The 25,778-nt window shown below is 42.6% G+C and overlaps 1 protein-coding gene across 2 annotated transcripts; it reads right to left on the bottom strand.

Annotated features, from left to right (window-relative positions):
* Positions 1–313: 313 nt before the first annotated feature.
* GNA13 (G protein subunit alpha 13) lies at positions 314–24,639 on the bottom strand. Of its 2 annotated transcripts, none has more exons than XM_090291311.1 (4): positions 24,209–24,639; positions 21,550–21,776; positions 6,035–6,085; positions 314–1,097 (listed from the first exon to the last, which is right to left on the bottom strand). In XM_090291311.1, exons 1-4 carry the CDS (start codon positions 24,489–24,491, stop codon positions 525–527), a joined length of 1,134 nt encoding a protein of 377 aa, XP_090147437.1. In that variant the 5' UTR covers positions 24,492–24,639; the 3' UTR covers positions 314–524. The 2 variants fall into 2 exon arrangements, with proteins under 2 accessions (XP_090147437.1, XP_090147438.1); XM_090291312.1 differs by lacking the exon at positions 24,209–24,639 and adding an exon at positions 23,674–23,695.
* Positions 24,640–25,778: the final 1,139 nt, after the last annotated feature.

Raw genomic sequence — 25,778 nt, 5'->3', positions numbered from 1 at the left:
TGCTTCAAACCTAAAGAATTTTACAAGCGTGGCATTTATAAGCTAGTTGACAGATGGAATGTGGTTCTAGAAGGCAAAGGAGGTTATGTTAACGAATAAATATTTTCATAATCATGGGCTTTTTCATTTTTAAAATAGACCTCAAAATCGGACATTATTTTTGCACCAACCTTATATTTAAGGACACCTTCTATACTTGGCACTACGGAATTCAGTTTGAAAGTGGAAGATTTTAAAGCCTGAAATATACCTCATCTGAGGTTTGGCAGGAAATTACAACTCCACTCCAAAGGAAGCCACAGCGAAACAGATCAAAGCCTGAACTTCAGCAGATACTGGCGGTATTTTATTCAGCAGCTCTCAGCCACAACCGAAGTCCACAGAACAAGGACTAAGATTTCCAAGAACTTAAACAGAGAATCAAGATTTTTCTAATTCCTGGTGTAAACTATTAATAAAAAACAAAACAAACAGAAAACAGTCAAGAAGACAAACAGGTACTACAGCGGCGAGTCTTCTGTACATCACTGGAGCATGAGCTGCTTGAGGTTGTCATGCAGGATGGTATCCTTCACGTCACGGAAGACCAGGCGGATGTTCTCCGTGTTGATAGCCGTGGTGAAGTGGTGGTACAGGGGCTTCTGCTGCTGGTCCCGGCGTTTGCTACGGAAACACTCCACCAGGAACTTTTGGACGTCTCTTAAGCAGTGGGGATCCCCTTCAAATTCTAAGAAATAGTCTTTGATGCTCACAATTTGCACTTTCTCCTCAAGCAAATCTGTCTTGTTCAAGAAGAGAATTATGGAGACATTGCTGAAAACCCGGTTATTGACAATTGTTTCAAAAATGTTCAGAGATTCTGTAAGGCGATTGGTCAGTCGGTCTTCCATGAGCACCTGGTCAAATTCACTTGAGGAAACAAGGAAGAGTATTGATGTTACACTGTCGAAGCATTCAAACCAACGTTTTCTTTCTGACCTTTGACCACCTACATCGACCATTTTAAAGGGAACATTTTTAATTTCAAAGTCGTACTCGTGAATGCCTTTGGTGGGTCTTCTGGCAAGCAGAATGTCTTGTTGTGATGGAATGTAATCCTGCAAAAGAAAAGAAATGGTTCCACACTCTAAGCCAGAAGTAATTGGAATTTTCACTGTACTACTAAGGGCTCTAGTGAATGGATATGCAAACAAAGTTACCCTTTTAAACGTTAAGGTTAAAGCACCAATACTATTATTATTCCCATTATAAAATATCAAAATTATTAACATGGCAGTGCACAAAGACTGGCCCAAAATGCACTAAAAATGGGCAGCACCTGCTATTTCTTCATGCTGCAGTACCGCTCAGAGGGAGGCCTCACCTACCAGCTGCCCTCACACCCCAGCCCGCGGCCGTGCGTGTCCCTCCGGTTTACTCCTCACCGTGACCGCTCTCAGCTTCGGCCAAAGTGGCCTCAGTGCTCACGTACCCACCTGTGGGTCTGAAATGCCAAGTCACGGGAATCACTGCTCAGTTCAAGGTTCTGCCTCTCTCTAGCCCATTCTAAACAGTCTTTGGCCACCTTTATGACTGCAAACTTCTGTACCGGCCACTCCGTGTTATCACCGCTGCCACGCTACATGCGTGGGAACACCTTCTCTATTGTAACTCATTCATTAACTGCCACGCCCTAGGCTTGTCTCCAGGGTACAGTGCAGCTGCCTTCCAGCGACCTCATCTATTGCCACACACGGTCATTTACTGTCAGCACTTCTGCCTGCGAAATGACGGGGACCGTGGCTGGCCTGCCTGCCTCTGAGGGACAGTTTATGCAGAGATCGGATGAGCCCCTCTCTGTGAACAGGCTCAGTCAGCTACTAGACCCCGAACAGACAGAAGCCGCTGGTCTCACGGGTCACTGGCTACCCTGACAGTGCACCTCGTCATGCAGTCTAACTGGTTCTTTCTCTTCTCAGGCTAGTGTTTTTCCAGAACTTTGACACAGCTTTTCAGTGACACTGAAGAGAAAAGCTTTTAATCTCATTATCAAGGTCAAAATATTTTTTTAAATCAAGGAAAGATTTTAAAACAATGCTGACTACGTTATTTGCAATGCTGCATTTTATGCCTTTCCAAATAGTGTAATATGATTTTGAAATGTCATTACGATGAGAATACTTATCTCTTAGAAATGGTGTGGTGTAGTTAAGCTAAAAAGTAGGCAGTTCTCTGTTATCTGTGATCCACAGACATTTAGTAACTAACTCTGAGGCTCTAATAAATGTGTTGGCATTTCCATGTTTTCTTCTAGCTTGTGTTCACATACCTACCTACTTTACCTCAAATGGATTAATGTGACAAAATTTACATAAACATTCTTCTACTAGTGAAGACTAGTCCTGAGACTAAATAACCAGGAATAAGCTTATAAGATCAAAGGTTATAAACATTGTGACCACCCTGCACACTTAATGCCCAACTGCTTTCTAGAAAGGCGGTACCAATGCACAGTGCATGTGTGCCAGCTGCCTGAGAAATACGCTAGTGAATGAGCTGTTCTTTAAATATTTTTCTTATTCCATAAAAGTAAAGTTATTTATCATTGCCTTAATTAGAGCCAACACTCTAGTTAGGAAGCTGAAGGCTAATTTGCACAAAGCATAAAACACAGGACAATGGAATCAAGTTTGAAATGATCTGGCAGTAACAGTGAGTAGGACTGTGACTTCTAAAGTCAGCTCTTCAATACTAGCTGTGTGGCCTTGGCCAGTCACTTAACCTGTCTCAATTTCCTCATCTGTAAAATACAGCACCATTCATGGGGGTGCTGTACTAGATGAGTTCCATGCGTGCTGGCACATGTTACGTGTTGCTAGCCTAGCGGTTGCTACCGTGTCCGCCACCACCATAGCCACCGCTGGAGAGAGGGAGAGGGAAAGCGAGAAGGCTGTGCTGGGCAGGTAAACTTCTGCTCCAGTCTCTCCAGTCTCATATTTAAACGCTCATCATTCATTTGCACTTGACAGTCTATTCACAAATGTGATGTATTCAGTAAGAGAACCCATTTTCTTCCTTACCAACGCCTCTAAGTCCAGCCAGAATGCCTTCCTTCCTACTCCCTGCCCCACCGATGGCGTCAGCGTTCTTTAAGCCGCTCTAGCGCCTTGGTTCTTCTCTCTCCTCTTCTGTCTTACGTTCAGTCTTTCTCCGTATCTTTCTTACATCTTCCCTTTCCTCATTCCCACTGTCCCACTCCTTTCATCTCAGGCACAGATCACCACCTCTTCACTAGTTTCTCTGCCGTGAATGGCTTGCACCTTAATTCCATCTCTGAGCCCCTCCCAGACTGACCCTCCTGCATCATGACTTCCGAACTTAGGGTGCGGCTCCTTGCTCCCTCAGATCCAGACTCTGCTCACCGGCTCTTGTGACCCTTCTTGTGCCTTGTTCTCTGGAACTAGCAGACTCCGTTCTGCATCGGCCAGGCTCACCACGGAGCCTAACACTGAGGCCTCACCAATCTCCACGTGCTGACCCCATCACCTGCCCGATGACCTGTGCTGCAGGGCAGGTGCGATGAGCAAGGGGTGCAAGCCTGAGGCCCCGCCTTCTAGAGATCTGCTTGTGTGAGTTAGAGTCCAAACTTCACACCCCCTTTGTCAGACACATCTAGCCGTCTCCTGCCTCTTCTCCCCATATCTAAATCCAACCCAACCCTCAGTTACTCTGTCGGGTAGCTCCAAGTCCTCTCGCGGAAACCCCTCTCTAGTCTCTGACTAGAATGAGTTTCTTATACACGGGATCAAAGAACAAAGCAGCTAACATCGAGCACGTACTACACACTATTCTGCATGCAGCACCAGGCGCTATGGACTGAACTGTGTCCACCCCTCTCAAACTCGTATGTTGAAGCCCTAACAGATAACGTGAGTCCACCTGGGGACAAGGCTTTCTGAAAGTAACTGAGGTTAAATGAGGTCATGTGGGCAAGGCCCTTCTAGTAAGAAGAATGAGAAATTCTCTCTCCTCCCCTCTCCAGGTGTATGCACCGAGGAAAAGCTATGTCAGAATGAGAAGACCCCATAGCCTCCAGGCCAGAAGGAGAGTTTTCATCAAAAAAATCGACCATGCTAGACAGCACTCCTTGGTCTTGGCCTTCTAGACTGCAGAACTGTGAGAAATAAATGTCTGTTTTTAAGCCACCCAGTATGTGGTATTTTGTTATGACAGCTTGAGCAGACCAGGACATGTGGTTTATTTCATGCAATTGTCCCATAACTCTATGAGGCTGGTTCTGTTACTATGCCTATGATATGGATAAAAAAAAAAAAAAAAAAAAACAGGTTTAGAAATGCCTAAGGTCACACAGAACCAGGAACCCAGGTGGTCTTGCTGCAGAAACAATGTCCTTGCCCCATATGCTCCTCTACATGCCAGAGGGTCATGGGGCCTGGCATACAATAGGACTTCAATGAGCCTGGTACTTTAGCCGGAGATGCAGAAGCAAATGTGATCCTGTGAATTGTCCAATACACACAGAATGGGCGGCTAAGGGGTAGTACACCCAGGTTTGTTCTTCCCTCCTCTATAGCTATCAACTGGTTACAGCACTTCTTCCTTTTTATTCTATACGTGGCCTCAGAATTGTCCTCAACATAAGACACTAAGCAGCTAGTACAAAATTCACTGGGACTGGTCTACAGCCATTCATTCAAAAGCCATTTGCTACCTGCCTAGTATGCACCAGGCACTGTCCCCGGGCATCAAGAACTCAACTCTTCACAATCAGATGAGGTCCTTGCCCTTACAGAAGAGGTGGGTGAAAGACTAGTAAACCTGTAAATAAACAAACCAACTCTAATAAAAGCAAGGAAGTTTGAAAAAAGCAGGGGTCGATACTGAAAACAAGAGGAGAGGACCTACTTTAAATGGTATACTCAAAAGGCCTATATGAAAGGGTAAATTCAGTTTATCTACTAAGGCTTCCCTTAACTTTTTTTAAAGGCTTAGAATCTAACCCGATGAAAAAATGACAATGAAATAGTAAGTCTTAATAAAAGTTTCACTGATGTGCATGCACTGAGTTACAAACAGATAATACAGAGATCCCAAATTCTGTGCGTAAGAAACAGGCAGGAGAAAAACATTGGTTTTAAGGGCAGACAAGTGTAACTGGCAAAACAGACACAAAATAAGGGAAAATACAAAACTTACCCTGCTAGAGCAAAAAAGGGTACTTTTTCACGTGTCCTAGATCCATTAGCATGTTACTTTCCTACTCGTAATAGGATTCATTTTGTGCTTTTCTTCAGTTATAAAGTTAAATATCTCAAAAGAACCCATGAGATCATATTAATTATAACAGATATTTGCTTTAAGAGGCAGCAAATGAAACTACACTAAATTTAACAGCTAACAAACAACTCTAGGGCAACGGCTTCCAAACATTTTCCAGGCAGAAGAACCCTTTCTTCCAATGGCGTTTTCTGCATGAGTTCAGAAACTCTGCCCGCAGCAGCCCAGGGGGCCAGGGCCGGTGGATAGATGCTGACTCTGGGGGATACAGGGCAGGAGAATCACAAACTCCCTCTTCAGGGGCACCCTCTTCTTCTACAGCATGGCACCCCTTCATCGGGCCTTCAGAACCTAGCCCTCCTACATTGTGGCTCAACACAAAGAGGTCCCCAACCTCAAAATACCGTTTTCTGAAAGTTTTTTAAATCAATTAACCCACTGTGTTCTTTCTGTTTCTGCTTACAAAAGACCCAGACAGTGAAGTAGAACACAGAATGTGCAATCTCATTTTCAAACATAAACGCCTGTCTCTAAACAGTTTTACTTTCATTCAGCAGTGGATAGGGCATTCCTTAACGAAGTGGCAGAGATCTGGATGGTAGAGGGAGAAAAAAATGATGCAGGAATAGTCAGAATACTGCCACTAGGAAACAGAAAGCGGTAAACAGCTTGATATATAATTTTTCTAAATTTCCTAACATCAATATTCTGACTACTGCTTTCAAATGGCACTAAACACTCAGTTAAAAAAACTTACTGGTTCTCCAAGTTTATCCAAGTTATCCAGGAAATATTTTACAGATTCACCCTAAAAGCAAGAAGAAAACAAACAGTTATTAGGGCTTAGAAATGGAAGACTTTGTTACAACAGTTTATATTAAGCTGTCTGGTTGTTCACTTAATCCAAACATAGTTTGCTTCAGACTGAACAGCTAACCCTACTGAAAATGTACAAAATGTCCGCCTCTGCCACAGAGGGCCACAGCCTGGTTAATTTCACAAATGCTTTAATAAGTGATACCCCCAAGTAACGATCCACTTGGACAGGATTACGTGTATGCTTTTGATACCAATGAAAATTTAAGTAGGGTTCTTTTTGTCTACATTTTTCTACCTGAAGTTTATAGCAATGGTGGTTCTCTTCAGACAAGAGCAAACCCGAGATGAGGTGAGACTACCACATAAAAAATCTTCCAATAACAGGCACGTGCCTGGAGATACAGCTTGCTAACAAAAATTCTGAATAATGCTGCAGGCTTCCCATCTCCAGTAGTTCTTTTCCTGAGCAACCAGCCAACTCTCTCTGAGCCCTGATTTCAGCTGGACCACCGGGTCATGTCAAACACCCAAACTGTATGAGATACATTTCTAAAAGGGAATACAGGAACAGAGGATACATAAGAGGAAACCATTTCGGGAATGAGGGCTCTGGGTCCTGGAGTGTCCCAGTGCTCTCTTCCTACATTTTCCCTTTCCTGTGGGAGTTCTGCTCTCCTGCACAAGTTCCCGAAGGCAGCCATTCCTTACTGTGTGGGAGACTCACGGGGAGATCTTTCCAAACCGTAGGTTCTGACTGCGGGAGGAGGGAGCAGTTTCTGCACTTCAGGTGATTTCTGGGACCACACTTTCAGTCACAAGACCTTACAGGAGCAGTTCTCACCATTTTTGGTCTCAGGATCCCTTTCACATGTTCAGGATCCCAAAGAGACTTTGTTTATGTGGGTTCTAGCTATTGCTATTTACCATATTAGAAAGTAAAACTGAGGAATTTTAACAAATAGTTTATTAAATCATTTAGAAATAGCCATAGTAAACCAATGACCTGTGAACATAGTTTAGTATAGATTAATAACAGACAGCGAGACACTCATCTGCTTCTGCACCTGAACTGCTGCTTCAGGGTGTCTCAGTGGAAGTATGTGATGGAAATCTGGCCTTAAACAGAAATGTAGTTGGAAAAGGGAGACGTATTTTAATAATTTAACGGTAAAACATTTCCTGAAGTACTAGCAAACTACTAAATACAGGTACGTTTTCTAAAATGGCTAAGGCCAATAGTTTGAAGTGGCTTACATACTTTGCATGCATATTAAGTCCTATTTACAAGTTTGAAATATTTCAGGAAGAAAAAAAATCAAGAGATGGGACAGAAAACTAAAATTTGTTTACCCTTAAATTAATTACAACTGTTGAACTGTATTGCCATAAGGTTTTTATCTATCTGTAGAATGCCTTTAATTTTCATCAGTCTTATAATCCCCAAACTAAGCCAGGTCAAAATGTTTTCTAAATATTCATTAAGCAGGCTTCATTCAGCATGTTTAGAGAAATCTATTCACCCGGAAACTTATTAATTTGCCTTTAAAAGTAATCTATAAGTTCTTCAAAAGTCAATAATTCATATCTGCATACACTAGTAATTCAAGCCCTGCAAATACCTTTGTGAAGCCATATCTTAATAAGGATCATTTTGGGCAATATTTTATGCATACTTTGTGTAATATAAGCTTTTCCATCTAGCATTTACTTATCTAAGTTTTACAGCAAGAATCAAATGCTAAGTAGAAATAAGGTACAAAAGAAAAAAGTCTGGGGTTAAAGCTGGTTAAAGAATCAAGACTCTTTATTTCAATCTATGGAAGTGGCTAGTAACGAAGGTAAATTAGAATCAATTTCCCATCCTATCTGTCCTTTCTCGATACTGCTCTGTTCACATTACTTGAAACCTAAGATTATAAAATTATATTTAATTCCTTAAAGACAGTAAACATAAAGCCAGGCCTAATCATATTTAAAGAATTTGTTCATAGCTTTGAAAATGACTCTAAAGTAAAAAGATCTTGAAACCATCTTTCAAATATTTAAAATATTTAAAATACCCACCTCTGTAATGGGTTCTGTGTCTTTTTTCTCCCCTTAATATTAATTTCAGAATAAAATATAACAAAGAGGCCTGCGTTACACCCAGGGCAGGCGTCACACCCCGCCCCCCGCTGGCCGTAGAGCAGTTTCACTTCTCCTTTCACCTACCGCCCTTCCCACATCGCCTGTTCTCCACAAAGGGCCTATTTTATTTTATTGTTCCTTATCTGTGAGATGACCTACTTTTTCTTTAATGACATTCTCTATTCATTTTTATTTGGAAAAAGCATTGTAAAGTATTGATGTGACGCACAGCTGGTGCTTTTAATAAGGGTAATGTTGTCATCTTTATCATTAAAGCATACTTAGGGCACTGCCACTCATGCCTTTTTGTTTGGTCCACAGGGAGTGAGACAGTATTTACTTATACTCAGAGAAAGAGAAGCTATTTTCCTCTGCCTTATAGATAAGTCAAAATTATGCCGACTCCCACTGAATGCAGTTCAAATTTCTTGCTAACATTTTCTACGTACGTCACCTGAAAAGAGCCCAAATGAGTTATAACATAAACACCCCAATATTTGAAACCATTTTTCAAATTAAATAAGCTATCCAGATTACCCTACGGTAGTTTATAATATCTTAAATCCAATGTCCAAAAGAACACCTGTCTAATTTAGACAATTAATTTTAACTTCCTTGCATACAAGCTATAAAAATAAACTAGTGCACAAAATTAGAAATAAGAGATTTTGGGAAAGAACTAAGTTATCACTTTATTTTATAAACTACCCTTTCCTTGCCACTGTTCACAAATTAATAAATTCCTTTTCATATCAAGTTTTTCAATTAGACTTATCACCAAAATAACTTAAAGCGAGATCTTAGTTTTCTGAAGAGTATTTCTGTGGTTCCACCAAATTCCAATTTACACATAGAACAAAATATACAATGCAGGTTAGTAATTCTCCTACGACAAAAGTCATAAAAATAAACTTATTTTATTAAAAAGCTTCCTCCTAGGGACAGGAGAAAAAAAACTTAGCCATATGTCTAATAAGCACTTTTTTGGATACATGTGTCTTATATTTATGCATGTGTATGTAATACTTATAAACTATTTCATTTTGCTATCTTAAGAAAGTATCAATTAGTCTCAAAAGTCTGTATAAGAATTAGAGCCCTTTCTTTAAAATAACACAGGCTTCAGAGTAGAGGTCAGCGTTTCTTTCAAAAATCTTCCTCCTTTGCCCTGGCTGGTGTGGCTCAGTTGGTTGAAGTATCGTCACGTAACTAAAAGGTTGAGGGTTCGAGGGTTCGATTCCCAGTCAGGGCACATGCCTAGATTGCAGGTTCAATCCCTGGTCCTGGCGCATATGATCCGTATGGGAGGCAACCAATCAATGTTCATCTCTCTCATCGATGTTTCTCTCTTTCCCTTTCTCTCTATCTAGAAGCAGTGAAGAAATGTCCTCAGGTGAGGATTGGGAAAAAACAAACAAACTTCTTCCCTTAAAAATGAAATACAAATTGTAAATGTAAGGAAGGAGTTTAATATTACAGAGATGATGTATAACATGATGTATAACACTGCTCAATCAGGTAACAACATGGTAAGAGTTCCCCTATATTCATTCCATGTTACCATTTAGTACCACCACTTTCTGTTCATTAAAAAATACATACAAGAAAGAATTTTCTGTTTAAGTCAAAAAACCACATCCATTTCCTAGAAGAATGCCTTACCAATTTTCTGAGTAAATCACCTCCTCCAGGAAAAGCTAATGTTGCAACACTAAACGAACAGGATACAAATTTGTACAGAAAGTATAGAGAAGCTGAAATACCAGATGGAAGTACACCAAATATCAACAAAAATGTCTTCAGGTGGTGGTATAAGTGGCTAACTGGATGATTTTCTACAATGGACATATATGTTTTAAAATTTAAACTTTAAAGAAGCTATTTGGATTCTGGAGCCAAGAGGTAATTCCCTCAAAAAACAAAACAATTTTCCCACTTTTCAGTTTTCACATAATACAAAGCTTAAGAGTTTTAATAAATTCCTCAAAATTAAAATAATTTTTTGAAAAGAGTCAATCAAATACAATCTTAACAGCACACAAAGGAACATTTAGTTGTACCAGAACTAGAACCATTCAGTAGTAAATTTTATTTTGATTCTCAAAAAAGTGAGCTCAGCTGTTAAAAAAATAATAATAAGTTTTCCAAAGGTCACGCTTCCCAAATATAGTTTCAGTTTCCCTGATAACGACATGGAGGGACCTATAAGAACACTTCCTAACACCCAGCCTTGGGAATGCACACCCGGCGCAAAGTTCTTCTCTGGTGTGCTTCAACAAATCTTGAAATCCCCACGGCTCAAACATTACACAATAATCAACATTAAGTAACATTAACACTTATTAATAAAGCAATTCTGTGCCTAGGATCACACAGCAGGCGAGAGGAAACCCCAGATCACTTTATTCCCAGCTGAGCATTCAGCCCGTCACCCCAGCAGCAGCCCCTCTGCACAGCCTACGCAAGCTTTACTCACCTCCCCTCCCCTCCCCTTCCCTTCCCGACCCGCCAAGCAAGCAACCATGTCAAGCAGCAAAGCAGTGCAACCTGAGGAAGGTGGGAAATAGCTCAAAATTTCTCCTGGTGTATCCGTTCCTTTTCCAAGTCACTATTCGGTTAATTGTGCTACTAAGGGACACAGGAAAGCATGTTTGGCAGAGACTATCTGACATGGGCTTGAACTTTAAAAAGGCTTGAAAAAACGCAGCCTACTAAGCCAGGTGGCTGGAAGTACTGCAGAGAAACGAGGGCGGTCAGCTTGATTTCAAGTGGACCTCTTCTACTTCCGCACCTCTCCTCCCTCTCAGGCTCTTCCACCCTGACGTCTTCCTCACCAGGTCGCTTGCCACCGGCAGCAATAACCTCCTTGTTGCCAAAAATCAATGGTCATGTCAGTCTTTACCCTCCAAGACCTCTCAGCGGCACGTTTCTCTTCCCTAAAACACGGTTCCTGAATTGCTCCTACCTTTCGGGCCATTTCTGTTAGCATCACCTCTGAATACTTTTAAAAGGTTAGAGGTTCCTCAAGACTCTATCCTGAGTCCTAATCTCTTTTTACACCCTTTCTCCGAGTAACCGTATGCATTTATAGATTTTAAATATCGTCTGAATACGAGCAACTCCTAAGTTTCCACCTCCAGCCCAAAGCTCTAAGCTGGACTCCAGACCCAGGTACCAAACGTCTACTGGACGCCACCCTCACGTCTCACGGAGCCCTCAACCCGATGTGGCCAAATCAGAGTCGGAACCGCGCCTCGCCAATTCTCTTCTTGCAGAGTCTTTTCGTTTCAGCAACAGCACCATGCCCCTGGTTGTTAAAACCAGGAACCCGAGCGGCTCTGACCAGTGTCTCCCGCCCTCACTTCACACCCAGTGGGTCACAGTCCCAGCGGTGGGCCCCACCGAGCACACCGCGCGCGCACCGCCGTCCCCCCGCCCCCGCGGCTGCCCGGCACCCAGAACAGCAGAAAGGCCCTCAACGAACGCTGCCTGCCCGCCTGCTCTCACCTCTCCCCGGCTTCCGCACCCCAGCCAGCTTTCCCCACCGCGGGGCCTGCGCCCAGGGAACTCAACTCCTCTCTCCTCGTCTGGCTGACCCTTTCTCACCGATGGGGCCTTACATGTCACTGGTTCCTTTTTTCCTTTAGAGCATTTATCACAGCCGCGATTATTTGTTCACCTATGTAATCTAAGCTCCTCCAACTAGCATCTCAGGTCAATGGGAACAGAGATTACTTTCATTTGGTCACTAGCAGATACCCAGCCTGCAACAAAGCACCCGCTCATTAACAGACGTCCAATAACATGTTACTGAATGGCTGCTAAAAGCTGCCACTTGAGTGCTACCAGACTTGTTACAGAATAACTGACCCCCTGAAATTTGCTCCCCAAGGCCTTCCTGTCCCCACTACCTTTCACATTTGCTCTTCACTTTTCGCATGGGAAGAACAGAATTCAGATGACCATAATGGAAATGCAGGCTCAAAGTCATACTCTAAAACCTTAACACCTACATACAGTATAAAATATAATAAGTACATAGAAAACTATCAGAGGACATATAAAGTCCTATCAAAAAAACGCATTTCTACAGAATGAACGTTTGTTTTTTTGATAAAGAGCCTTCTTTTTCAAAAGAAAGGTATCTTACATTAAGGCCAATTCTAAATAACCGGTGATTCACTTAGTTTCTTACTAAATTGTAACACCAATCTCAAAAGTCATTGCAACGTTTGATCATAATTTAAAAGATCAAGAAAAAAATCAAGCAAATATGATTCTCCTTGCCCTAGTCCAGAACTGAAATGTGTATAATCTCCACGGTAACAATGTTAAGTCCCTATCACTTCTGAAGCTGTAGCTAATAGATGGTTTCACGGCAAATGTGGCAGGTTAGGAAGTTAAAAATAGCAATTCATTTGCACTGCAACATTTTAACACAATAGGCTAAACCACATTCCTCTTTTTTAATTACTTCAACTACAATAGTACTCACAAGTTTCTGAATATACATCATTCCATTATTTATTAGGTTTTAAAAAACCAATAAAAATGACTTTAAAGATCTTACATTTGAAAATCAATTTGTCACATGTATCTTCTCACTTATAGGCCTCGTGCAGCAAAGTTGGCCAGACAATAACTTGTGACTCTCTAGCAACTTGGAAAACCTAGCACAGCTGCTCACTGCTAGCAGCTCTTATCAGTTTTTCTTTTACTTAATATCAATAAATGGATACAACCACACTTTATATCATGAAGCCTAAATGAAAACCATGTGATGATATGACAAATTCTGAGTACTGTCTCAGTACATCTTCTACTGAGACAGTTCATCCTATTTGACAGAAAAATTATTTCAAAGAACACTGCCCAGGGAATATGAAAACAGCAACCAGGATACTGAAAAGAAGAGCGAAAGTTTCTCACCCCAATTAGTCATTATTCCAGTGTTTTCTTTAACCTTTTTAGAGGGGTTAGAAGAGAAATGTCCTATTAACATGCTATATGTAGCTGCTCAAAGAACCCAAAGACACTTTAAAACTATTTAGGGGGGTGGGGCGGGGCGGTAAATAAGTTTTATTAGCTGACATTGTTTTTAAATGCCAAAGTCAATAATATTTTTTAAGAGAACAAATTTGAAATTTGTTTATTTTGCTCCATGAAAGAAAGTAGGAATTCTCTTAATGTTTTAGTTGATTTTTATACGAAATGGTCAGAAGTTCTAAAATCTCATAAAAAGTAACATGAAGTCTTAAAAAAATCATTTTGTATTTTATAAATATATGAATTTTTTTTTTTTTACCTTGGAAAAAGAAATCAAAATACCCTCTTCGACCCGAGCACTAACAAAGCCTCTGCCCATCCCAGGCACAGGAAGTGGCAGAATGGGAGCGTCTGGCGGGTGCAGGTGGAGGGTCCCCGCAGAGGAAGCAGTGGGAGAGGGACAGAACAGCAGAGCACCTGCACCTTGGCCAAAGGTACCCTACCACACCTCTAGCAGGAAGGTAGGGGCTTCGCTAATTCAGCCAAGAACCAGGGTAGCAATGAAAACCTCAAATCTCGCTCAGATGTGCTACCTTTATCACAGATAACTATGGTCAAAAAGTCAATCAAATCAAAGCTTACAGTGCTTTATTTTCTAAAAGCTACATATAGTCTATGTGCGCATGGCTAATGTTAGTAATATGGTTAATACGTGTCAGGCACTGTGCCAAAGACTTTTACATGGATTATCTCATGTAATCCCTACAACGATTAATAACAGTACTTGGATCGTCCCCATTTTTTAGTTGCAGAAACAGATTCAGAGACACTGAGGGACTCGCTCAAGCTAACACTGTGAGCGGCACAACCAGGACAAAATTTCTGGCTGGCCACCAGGTTCCACTTTATCTCATGGCATAGGTGGAAGACCATATCACCTCTTAAGGTCATCACATTAAAATCATTTCTAAATGTTCTACAATATGCAAAAAAAAAAAAAAAAATCAATAAATCTGAACATGGATATTTTCTTACTTGTTTGGAGGATACAAAGTAAAGGTTCATGTAGCAAAACCTGAGTACACAGGTCTCATGACTGAGACCAAAACCAAAATAAATCCAGCAAAGTAATCCTACTCAAGTATTTTGCATCTAATGTAGAGTAGCCGGGGATGAAAAAGCACACCCACTACACTGATTTAAAAGTTTTTTATTCCTTTTGCCAAAAGAAGAGACATTAAATTGGAAAGACTAAGACAAGTACTATCAGTGCAGTAGATGGTAACTTTAGTCCAGTTCTCAGAACAAAACAATTTCCTTGATCTATATCAGCCCATTCTAATAATGGGCTACTAATGTGGGTGTAACAAATTCTCTTGAAAAAAGGCATCTTGCAAAAAATGTATATATCCACCATTGAGACAAAGTGAATTTATCATGTAGCTAGAAAAAAAATGAAGTAGTTTCAAACAAGGAAATAAAAATCACCATTAATTTTCAGAAATGTGCACTTCAAAATTCAGGTAGTTTCTAACTGTAACAAAAATTTTCAACAGACTGCAATCTGGAATGTTCAAAGTTAGTATGAAAACTGACAATTATATGAGAAACACTACAAAAGAGCTCATAAAAAACAACAGTAAAAGTATTCTGATATCTCCATCTTCAAACCAAGAGCAAATATATACCAGATGTGTGACAATTTCCAAATGACACTTTCCTAGAAAAATATATGGCTGCCTGTCAGATAACTGGTTGCCATTAAATTTTTATATTTCAGGGTACATCATAAACCATGCTCAAAAATAAATAAATAAATAAACAAAAGCCACGTTCACTGGTGGGACATCCGTTGAAGACCACTAGCAGTACATTTAGTTTTCAAGGGGTGGGGATGCAAATAGCCTTTACCATGAGGAATGGTGGCTAGGATGAACTATGCCACTCTAAGATAATAAATTTGCTATTAAATGTCATTCAAGTTTATTTAAATCATAACTATAATCAGTAAAAAAGGAATGGCACAGGGTATTATGAAAATTCAGAATATAAAAAGAACTGTGAATATCAGTGCAATGCCATATAGTCTTAAGAAAACTTGTATATATTTAAAATAACAGTGTGCTAGAACTTATGGGGGGGCAATAATATTTGAGTGTATGGGTGTTGGTCAGAAGAGGCTCAGAATAAAAGAACATTCCATGGATATAATATTTGAGTGCTTGCAGAATAGTTTGGCGGCTAGGGCTACGGGCCAGGAGTTGGTCTGGGTTCCAGTGTCTTCTCTGTGATCCAAAGCATCAAGGAACCTCTCTGCATCTAAATTTTTTCTTCTGTGAAATGCGGACAATAGCACATATTCTATTTCTCAAGTTCTTTTTTTTTTTAAGGATTATATGAGAACACATGTGACAGAACTTTGAAGAGCACAAAGGCATTCTCATAAAACATAAGGTATTAGAAAGTGATATAATTATCAGCACTTGAATTAATTTTCTGGAGAAAGAAATCAGCACCTGTTTTAGGCTGTTATGTCTAGATACCTCAACTTGGTTGGACTGTTGCTTATTTGTGAGAGGTCAACAGGGAATATTCAAACCAGAGAGTCCCTCACTATTAAGGAAAGCATTTCCTTAAAAGTGAGCTCACAAACCTCTCTCCTGGGTTAGGTCCACACCCTATGTCCAGTTTGCCTAACAAAATCATGTCCTTGCTTCATAAATTATGGTATCACTAGCTTTGTTTAGCAAAAAAAGGTAATACAGAAACAAGCACAGTGTTTTACAGTCCCCCTTCAGCACAGAGAGCCCACATATCCCACAGCTAGTCAAGATTCTACTCTCCCATCCCAAAATAGAAGATATAAACATGAACATGTCAATATAACACATCAAAACACGTATTTATGTATGCACATATATATGTACACAAACAATCTCAGAAAGTTGGGTAAGCACATGCTACATCTCTTTGGTTTTAATGTAAACAGCACTATAGCTCTGGGCATCCAAGGTTTGGATAAAAGGTAACCAGTTTGACATCTGATCAAATTCACCAACAGGAAATCCTATTAAGAGACCTAAATTTTAAAATCTCTACAACCTCTAACCCTGATCTTATGTAGGATGAAATATTTTACCCTAACCCTGGAATCAGACAATAGGTATTTAGCAACTTGAAGCCAAAGTCCTATTTTGCTTTTATTCATAGAGAAAATGAAGCAACTTGCTCCTTCTCCAACAGAAACATAATAGTTTACAACTGAATGCTGTCATTGTCTCACTTATAAAAAAAAAAAAATCCAAATTAGTGTTAAAGAATAAACGAATGCCTCTAACTCCAGTATTTCAAATCCATGCTGCGGGGCAAGTATTTACCCCAACCTGCAGTTCCTAGCGCTCAGCTCTTCTTCAGCAGCCGATGCATGAGATTAAGTAGTTACTCTGTCATACAGACTGGGGCAGGCTTTGTCGTTATGAATAAGCTACCCCATCAGCTTGAAGCGTAACTATGTCAAGTACAAACTGTACTACTTGACAAGGAAAATTAAGTGTAACTGAAGGAGGCACCATCGTAAAGAAAACAGCTCAGCTTCAGGGACTGCAAAGGACTGGTCATTACAGGAAGTTGTATTAATGCTGACAATGCTCAGGTGATTGCAGAAGCTAGGAAGCATGAGAGTATTCCTCCCAGTGTCTCACACTTCCTTGTCCTATACTATAACCAGTTCTAGAAATTTTGCTTGTATTTCTGAATAATATTAAAAGTCCACAAGATTTAACTGGCAGTGATTCCTAATTATTTTGTTAGTTTTACTACATACCTTTGGCTGTATCATTTCCCAGCCAACCCTGGACTCCCATCTCCTAAATCATCTAATTCCCCAAATCCCCTAGCTATTGCCACAGAAGAGGGGTTTCTGAAGAAGGGGTCTCCTTAGGGCAGCGGCAGGTCAGAGTGCCTGTACAGCCAAAGCTGAGCATTACACACATTTAATCCACGACTAAAAGGGCCATTTCTTAAAGGGTGATGGACAAAGACTTGACTCGGGGCGATAAATACACAATTGTTGTAGAGCAGTGCACCCAAACCTGTATAATTTTGTTAACCAGTGCCACCCCAATAAATTCAATTTAAAAAATAATAAAAATAAAAGAGACCACTTCTCAGGATATAGTTGTTACTTCAGTGTACTAGTTAAGAACTAGACCAGCACCTTAAGCTATAACAGATAATTTTTCTACAGCAAGCTATTTAGCTTACCCATAATGAAACTAACCAGAAAAGGAAATGTTTGCCTTTGAGAACTTGGGGGAAAAAAACATTCATGTCTGCACCCAAAGTTTTTACAAACAAATGAATGGACTGCTAAAAACCTAAGCTGTGATATCACTATCCTATCCCTTGTCTCAGAGACTCGTAACAGGGCAAGTATTCATCTAAAGCAAAAAAAAAAAAAAAAAAAACCAGAGAGGCTTCAAAAAAGCCGGCCCTTTGTTTCTTTAGCCTTTCAATTTGCATTAAGTTTAATAATCAATTGTTTGTGAAAACAAAAATGGTTAATTTTACCTGCCAACTCCTTCTATTTTCTGTTTACTTTTTCTATCCAACATTCAAGAATATACATTATCAAACATGGCAAAAAAGAAAAATTATTGTTCTGTAATACAAGGATTTCCCATCTCCTGGAGAATTAACAAATTAGCACACAGAAATATTCATATTTCCTGGAAGGAACTTAATGTGGGATGTTTCTTTTTTTTTCTAGAATAACGTTATAATTCAGAGTGTCTAAAAATTAAGGAAATGAAATAAATGCCAAGCCCAGCGCTAGTGAGAGAGAAAAAGACAGACAAGGCACACCAAAGGAGCTGCTTCTGCTTTAGTGGGAGAACCATACGAATGCAGGTAACTCAGACAGTGTGGTCAGAGGGGGTTAGAACACAAGCTACCACCGAGGGCAGAGGCATTCCAGCCAAGGGCTGGGGAAAGCTCTGCCCCTAAAGCACACAGGCAATTCATCCAAATTTGCCTATGGTTGTGTGTTAAAACACAGATCACTGAGATCCACCCCAGAACCCTGAAACAGATCCTCTTTGTGATGAAGTCTCAGAATCTGTTTTTTTGTTTTGTATTAAACAATCATTCCAGTGACTCTGACTCAAGGGACCCATGGACTACGTTTAGTCACATTACAACTTGGATCGCCACTGCTCTAAGTGAAGGTGGGACCTAATGAACAGACGAGGTAATGGAAAACCTTGACGGAGGGACTCTGTAAAGAGGGACGTAGAAACAGCACGTCAGGGTATATGGGAACTGAGGGGCTGCAGGGTATGTGCAATGGTCAAATACAATGTATTGCTGGCATCACACACAAGCTAGCGAGGGTACTGACCCACAGAAAGAGGCTGAACTCTGTTCTGAAGGCAGGAGAGAATGGGCAAAGCTTTCTGAGCACACCCATGCAAATCTGACCAAGTTTAACTGGGAGTCCAGGCAAGAGGTGCAAGGACAGTAATGTGGGGGAAAAGAGGGAATGAGTGCAAGAGACACCACAGGACTCAGGGACTGGCTGCATGTAACAAAAGAAGGAACTGAATATGACTTGGAGGAAAATTTTAAATGAGTCAAGTGCCTTCTCGGTGTCTGACACTATGCCAAGCACCAGAGTAACCAAAAAGTATGAGAATCATTAATTCACCATAATAGTTGAGTGCCAGGCCCCAGGTACCATTAATAACGCCGAGGACACACAGGGAAAAAAAATCTGTCCCCCAGGAGTTTAAACTGAGATCTTGGCCCTGTTCCTCTTTTCTTGTGTCCCTACTTTTTGTCAGGAAAATAGTATTTCTAGAACTTGTCCGTCCATGCCCAACGTCTTCTTTGCGCCTGACGCATCAGCTGGCTCAAGTCAAGAACATGCAAGTCCTCATCCTGAGTGGTCTTACCTATCTGTTCTTAATGACAAATACTTAGGAATGCTTTCTCAGCAATGATGACAAGATAGTCTCGATATGAGACTGTAAGATGTGAATGTCTAAATTCAAGAAGTGTCATGAAGCCCACGTTCAATTAAATGGGCTTACGGAACTTCCCTACAGAGAACTTTAGAGTATAGTTGTTTATTTATTCTGTCAATATGTACTGTGTGCCGTTACACATGATGTTTCTTCCCTGACTTGGAAAGATGAACATCCTAAAAAAACTTAAGGTGGAACCCTGGCTGGTGTGGTTCAGTGGACTGAGCACCGGCCTGCGAACCAAAAAGGTCGTCGGTTTGAATCCCAGTCAGGGCACATGCCTGGGTGGCAGGCCAGATCCCCAGAGGCAACCAATCAATGTATCTCTCACACATTGATGTTTTGCTCTCTTTCTCCCTCCCTTCCCCTCTCTCTAAAAGTAAATAAATAAAATCTTTAAAAAAAACAAAAACTTAACCCTTTGAGTGCCATGTGTAATTCGAAATCTGGATCAACATGAGGAAAAATTATATCAATATATAACCTGAGGTACAAAAAAAAAAGAGAACAAAACATAAAATACAAATTATTCCATTCTTATTTACATTTATAGCCATAAAAAAAAGTCTCTGGCACTTTTGGGAAAATTTGTCAGCGCCGCTCACAGCAACGTTGGCACTCGAAGGGTTAAGAGTGGAAAGTGCAGTTTGTTGAGAAAATGAATTAAGAAGAAGGGAGAATAAGCAGCACTTAACACGAGTGAGGGGAGACGAGGAGGGGTTGTGTGGAGGAACTTATCCAAGACACCAAGACTCCCAGAGCACATACTGACCATAGGACAGAAAGGAACCACAAGTCTGAGAACTGGATGGAGGTCACTTGTTAAGTTAAACTCATCATTTTCAACATATAATGCTGCCAGCTACTCAATTTTCACAAGAATGTGAGATAATCCCTGCCTTTCATTAATGGCCAAATTACCTGACAGACACACATCCCAGAGAGAACTATATAAGACAGCACATCATTAGGTGCTCGGTTGTATGACGCAAATGAGAGCCATCATTCAGAGAAACAAAGATTTAAGTATCAGTTTATACAGTTATCATGAACACTCTTCTGGAACTTTTAAGAGCTAAGACCGGTTCCGAGTACAAACTGTAATAGCAAAGACTACTTGCTGTACATCATTTTGTAGCCACACCCATAAATGTGGATCAGTTTACTATTGGTGACATCATCAAACAACTTCCTAAGCAGTTTTACTTGTAACTGTCACTCCATTTTGATCACAGCACAGTAAAACATTTCAGATCTGAACTACCTCCAAACTGTATACAGTCTAGATTGCTATCATTCCTGGGACCTTTGCCTTCTTTGGTAAATAAAACCCAGAATAAAATCAAAGCATTCACAATTAAATTACAAAGCACTTGATTTTTTAAAAACCTATTTTAATTATTATCTTTGTATCTTTAACCTACATCACATCCTTTCTCTTCCACCCTCTCTCCAATGCTTTGTAACAGCTAAACTTTTATGGGTAGCCTTGTTTAAGACAAAGTAGAAAAAAATAAATGTAAAATAAAATTTAGGTGCTTCCCATGTGAAACACAGGTGCAAAAAAAATAAGACTTTTTTTGTTTAAGATCCATTTTAGCCAGTGAGGACACAGCAGGAAGTGGGCCCTCACTAGACACTGCACCTGCCAGCACCTTCCCAGGCTCTACTGTGGTGAGAAATGCATTTCTGCGTCTCTAAGTCTATCACAGCCTGTTGTTACAGCTCAGAGGGATTAGGGCATCCGTTTAGTTTGTCCAGAAAAATTTTTGCTTGGAAAGAAATATATATATATTTTGTAAAATGTGCTTAGATGCCTTAAAAAAACACACGTAAAAAAACAGAATGCAGATACATAAAAAGCATGAGTGTTAAACATTACTAAGAACTTTAATTTCTCGCTATATTAATCTGTCATAAAATGAGCACCTCTAAAGACTAAATAGCACATTTGAACCTAGTTCAGTTATTGAACTCTTAGACCAAGAATAAAAGGTTGACTTTTTTAAAAGAAGGATGAATATTACTGCTATAATTGAGGTATAATTTTTAAAAGGTGACAAAATTAAAAGTGCCTACGAAAATCATTATGATCTTACTATCAGAAAGAAAAATGACCAATTAACTGTGACATTTTCACAAACTCTATGGGGATTACCCTATTTTTATCTTGCTCATCTATACAGCAACCCCAACTTCTGAGGCTAAAATTCTGCACATATACTGCACTGTGGAAGTCAGTGAAAAGGGTGGGGTTAGACTCAGATAATAAATGTCATTAAAATAAAACCATGTTTTAAAAGAACAAATCTCTTACCAGTTGGAATTCTCGACGCCGGTCATAGGCGTTCTGGATGCCGCTGTCTGCCCACAGCGCTCTTATAGCAGGAAGATACTGCAAAAAAACTCGCGTCTCCACCATTCCCTGGGCCGCCAAGGGGGAACGGGTGTCAAATGACATCATCTTGTCTCCGTTGAGCTGGTTTGAGTTATCTCCCCAAGGAATATGAAGCTTCTCTCGAGCATCTACCAACACCCTCATACCTTAAAAAAAAAAAAAAAAAAAAAAAAAAGTGAAAGGAGTCATTCGATATTCTCATAGATTCTATCCCAGAATTATTTTCGTAAACTTCTTTACTACTCCAGGCCCATCTCCTCCAGAACTGGAGACCAACATCAAAAAGGAGATCCGTAACTTCTCAGAGTTAAAAAAAACTAAGTTACTCACAATCATAAAATTAGAACCTTGAAAAGCACATGCTATTAGACAACTGCTCTTTCTAAAGGATTTGAACGTGCTGTAATTTATAAAATAACTTCTGAGATAGAAGGTTGTCACAAGAGAACCAAAACTAGTGGAAGAAGAAAAAAAGAAATTACGCCGCAGAGTCTGATGTCCAGGCTCAGGAGAAAACGGCCGCAACCAAGACTTTCTGAGCCTCAAAAGGACGTTTATGAAATGCCAAGTGCCAAACACAGTCGCTCTGGTTTCTGGCTGGTTCCTAAGCATCCTGCTTCATCCAACACCAAGTCCTTTAGGAACACATTCAAAACTCAAAAAACCTGTCCCATCCAAAGCTTCAAATCAGTGTATGTCACAGGATGGCATTAAATTCCCCTCAAAGGAAGGCCAAATGCAAAAGATAGAAAAACAGACTTCAACCCAGAGAGGTTAGTCAAACCCACTCTTCTCTACCACTAAACTGTTTCTCTGGGCCATCTTAGTCACATGACTGTCAAGAAGAACTCATTTGGTTTGGTTCATTGAAAAACTTTTCTTTTTGCTGTCAATTTTCTGATCATGGCAACTCAAAAAAGTAGGTGTCCAGTCAGCGACTGACTTCATCTCACCATCAATGCTCAAAGTCAGTCCCATTTAGGGCCTTGTGCAAATTTGAGAACCCGGTGTTTACCTGGCTCGGCATCAGTGAACATGCTGACTCCATTCATTGACATAATCCCTGAAGTTCAGCCGCATCCCCACACAAAGGTCCCCTGAATTAAGGACTGCCACGCAGAGCCTGCTGCCTTGAAGGAGACCTTAATCACTCTGGTACTAAACATTAAAATGGGCTAAATACCACTGTGTTGTACAGCGGAACTGCAGCGGCACCGGGGCGCGGGAGCTTCCTGCCCAGTGCTCCTCTCCCGCCGTTCCCCTGCACACAAGACGCACCCCGCCCCCCACCCCCAGACAGTTTTCCTGTCTTCAGTCCTGGGAGAAAAGTGACCCAAAGGGGTTGCTTATGTACTTCCCGAACCCCCAAAAATCCCAATTAAAGAAACACGACTGTGAGAAAGACCCGGAACGTGTCGCCAACTCCTACACAACCGCTACCCAGCTGAAATAAGGAGCATCTATCTGGGTGCATCTTCGTGCCAGGCTCTGTCTCTCCCTTTTGCTCAAACGTCTTTTTACAAAGGAGACCACATCTGACACTAAAAAGTTAAGTGCTCCTTAAGAGCCCAAATGACAAAATAATAACCATCTTCTCTAATTCCCTGCAATCCCAGAACTACAATTCTAGTGTATTTTACACTTAACGACAAAATATAACTGATTTTTAAAAATAACGTCAAATAGCAGAATTTAAGATCCAAGCGGACACTGATTCACTGACTACCTGTATCGGCTCCACATCACTTTTGGGCCAAAGAGTTTTTATATCAATGCACAGTTTCACTTAAGTAATAGAAGCAAGTGGTGGCACCCCTGCCTCCAGTTAAGAAGAAGAAGAAAAAAAAAAAAGGCACAGAGAGAAACGTGTTGCATAGTAATTACAGGCAAACATCCTGCCCAGCCGCGACACCGAGGCGAAAAACCACTGATGCTAATTTTTTAGACCAACTATAACGGGTCTACACCTCCCTGATACCCGCACAGCAAACACGACACCCTCAAGTTTCATATCCTTGTCCAGAAGGGCCCAGCGACGGTCACCTTTTGCCCTTGGACAAGTCTCGGGCAGTTTCCTTGCGGCGACGGTCCCAGAACTCCCTTGCTCAGGAGGCGGCCAAGGAAGCAGGGAGCTGGGAGCAGACCGACCCCATGTGACCCGGGTCACCCACCCGGGGCGGGGAGGTTGGGGAGGCTGCGCCGGGGCCCGGAGAGCGGGGTGCAGGGTCCGGGGCTGGCTCACGGGTCTTCCTGCCTCATCCGAAGGGAAGACGGGGGATGTCACCCCGCGCCCCGGCAGGCCTCGCTTCCCTCTCGGAGGGCGGGGTGGGGGGCCGGGCCCCCCACCGGGGCAGCTAGAAGGCAGGCGGGGAGCCCCGGGGGCATCCCCTCCCCTGGGGGACGAGGGCAGCAGGACCGGTGCCCCGGGCGCGCCCCCTTCCCGCCCGCCCGCCCGCCCGCTGGGCCCGTTCCCCCGCCAGGGACCGAGCGAACGAGGGCGGTGCCCGGCCCCGCGCCGGCCGCCTCCTTCCTGGGCTCAGACCCGCGCGGCCCCGCGGCTCCGACCCCCGCCCGGCACCTTTGATCACGTTGCTGTAGATGGTGGGGCGGAACTCCTCGCGCGCGCGCTGGTCGAAGTCTTGCCCGTGGATGATCCGCATCTGCTTCAGGAAGGTGGACTTGCCGCTCTCGCCCGCGCCCAGCAGCAGGATCTTCACGAGCCGCTTCACGTAGGTCTTCTCCCGGGACAGGCATTTGTCGATCTCCTTGGACTTGCGCTGCTGCTCGGCCTCGCCGCTCGTCAGCACGCAGCCGGGGAAGCACACGGACAGCACGGACCGCGACGGCAGGAAGTCCGCCATCTTGCCGCCGCCGCCGCCGCCGCCGCCTCGGCGGGCCCCTCTGTCTCCCTCCACCTCTTCCTCGGGCGGCGGACGACTTCGGCACCGGGGCTCGAGGGCGGGGAGCGCTGCGGCGGCCGGAGCGCGCCGGGGGGAGGGAGGGAACGAGCGAACTGACTCGCAGGGCGGGCCGGGCAGGGCGGGCCGGGCGAGCTGGGGAGGGAGGGAAGAAGGGCGGGCCCGAGAGGGGCGGTGGCCCCGGCGCGCGCCCGCGCCCGCTGCCTCCCCGGGGACGCGCACGCAAGCAGCGCCGCTCCCCGGCCTCCCGCCCTGTGCCGGCGAGGCACGCTCTTGCCGGCGTGCGCGCGGCCGCTGTGGTCCCGTGATCTCCGGTGGGGCCGGGCGCGCGGCCGGAGCGCCTGACTTTCTGTTTCCCTGTAATTAGTCGCGCCAGTTTCCCGGGACCCTGGAGGCGTCGCAGACGTTGCTCCTGGACTCTCCAACCGCTCCTGCCCCTCCCTCTCACAGGTTTCATCCCCGACGCCTGCTGTCACTGTTCGCGCGCCTTATTTCGAAACTATTAGCTAGAAAGTTATTCAAACAGCGAGCGCGAACCTGGAAGGTTTTGGTGCATTTTCTCCAGGTGGTTTTCTTGACATCCTGCTCTACCCAAGCTCTGAACAATAACTAGACGTCATCAGTCGACCCACCGAGCTCTTTTTGGCATTTTCAGACCCCTGCAACGCCCGCCCCTCCCCCCCCCCCACACACACAATGAGAGAACTGGAGGTGAAGTTAACTGAGATGTGGTAGGAGGCGTTGGAGAATGTTTCATTAATGTGGATTCCCCACCGAGCTGCGGCGGCGCAGAAATCAGCGCATCTTAGCTGCAGCAGGATGAGGTCATGGTGAAAATCCCCCCATACCGGACACTGTGATGCACGCTCTTCCCTCCAAGGAAGCAGATAAGCAAACAGACTCGCGGACGGGCGCAGGCAAACTTTAGGTTTCCTGCCAGATTATAGAGGATATGATCAGCCAAGGGACTTTTTTTCTGTCCTAATAACAGATTCAGGCCAGGACACCTGAAAGGGCTGCCAGGAGACAAGCAACGTGACAGCTGGGCTGGCAGACTGCTAGCAAGGACCCCGGAAACCGACTGCTTCGTTCTTAGTGTTTAACTTCAAGTGCAAAAAGCCCTTTTGGTCTGCCTCTGTTTTTGGCAGTGCTACCATAATGCTCCTTGATTTGGGCTCCTAAAACTCAGAAACTATTTATGTGTTGGGTGGTTGAGGTATGAGGTCAGCA

Source organism: Furipterus horrens, unplaced genomic scaffold, assembly GCF_987537825.1.
Source record: "Furipterus horrens unplaced genomic scaffold, mFurHor1.1.pri manual_scaffold_11, whole genome shotgun sequence".
NCBI lineage: Eukaryota > Metazoa > Chordata > Mammalia > Chiroptera > Furipteridae > Furipterus > Furipterus horrens.
This window is presented reverse-complemented; position numbering and strand designations above follow the sequence as displayed.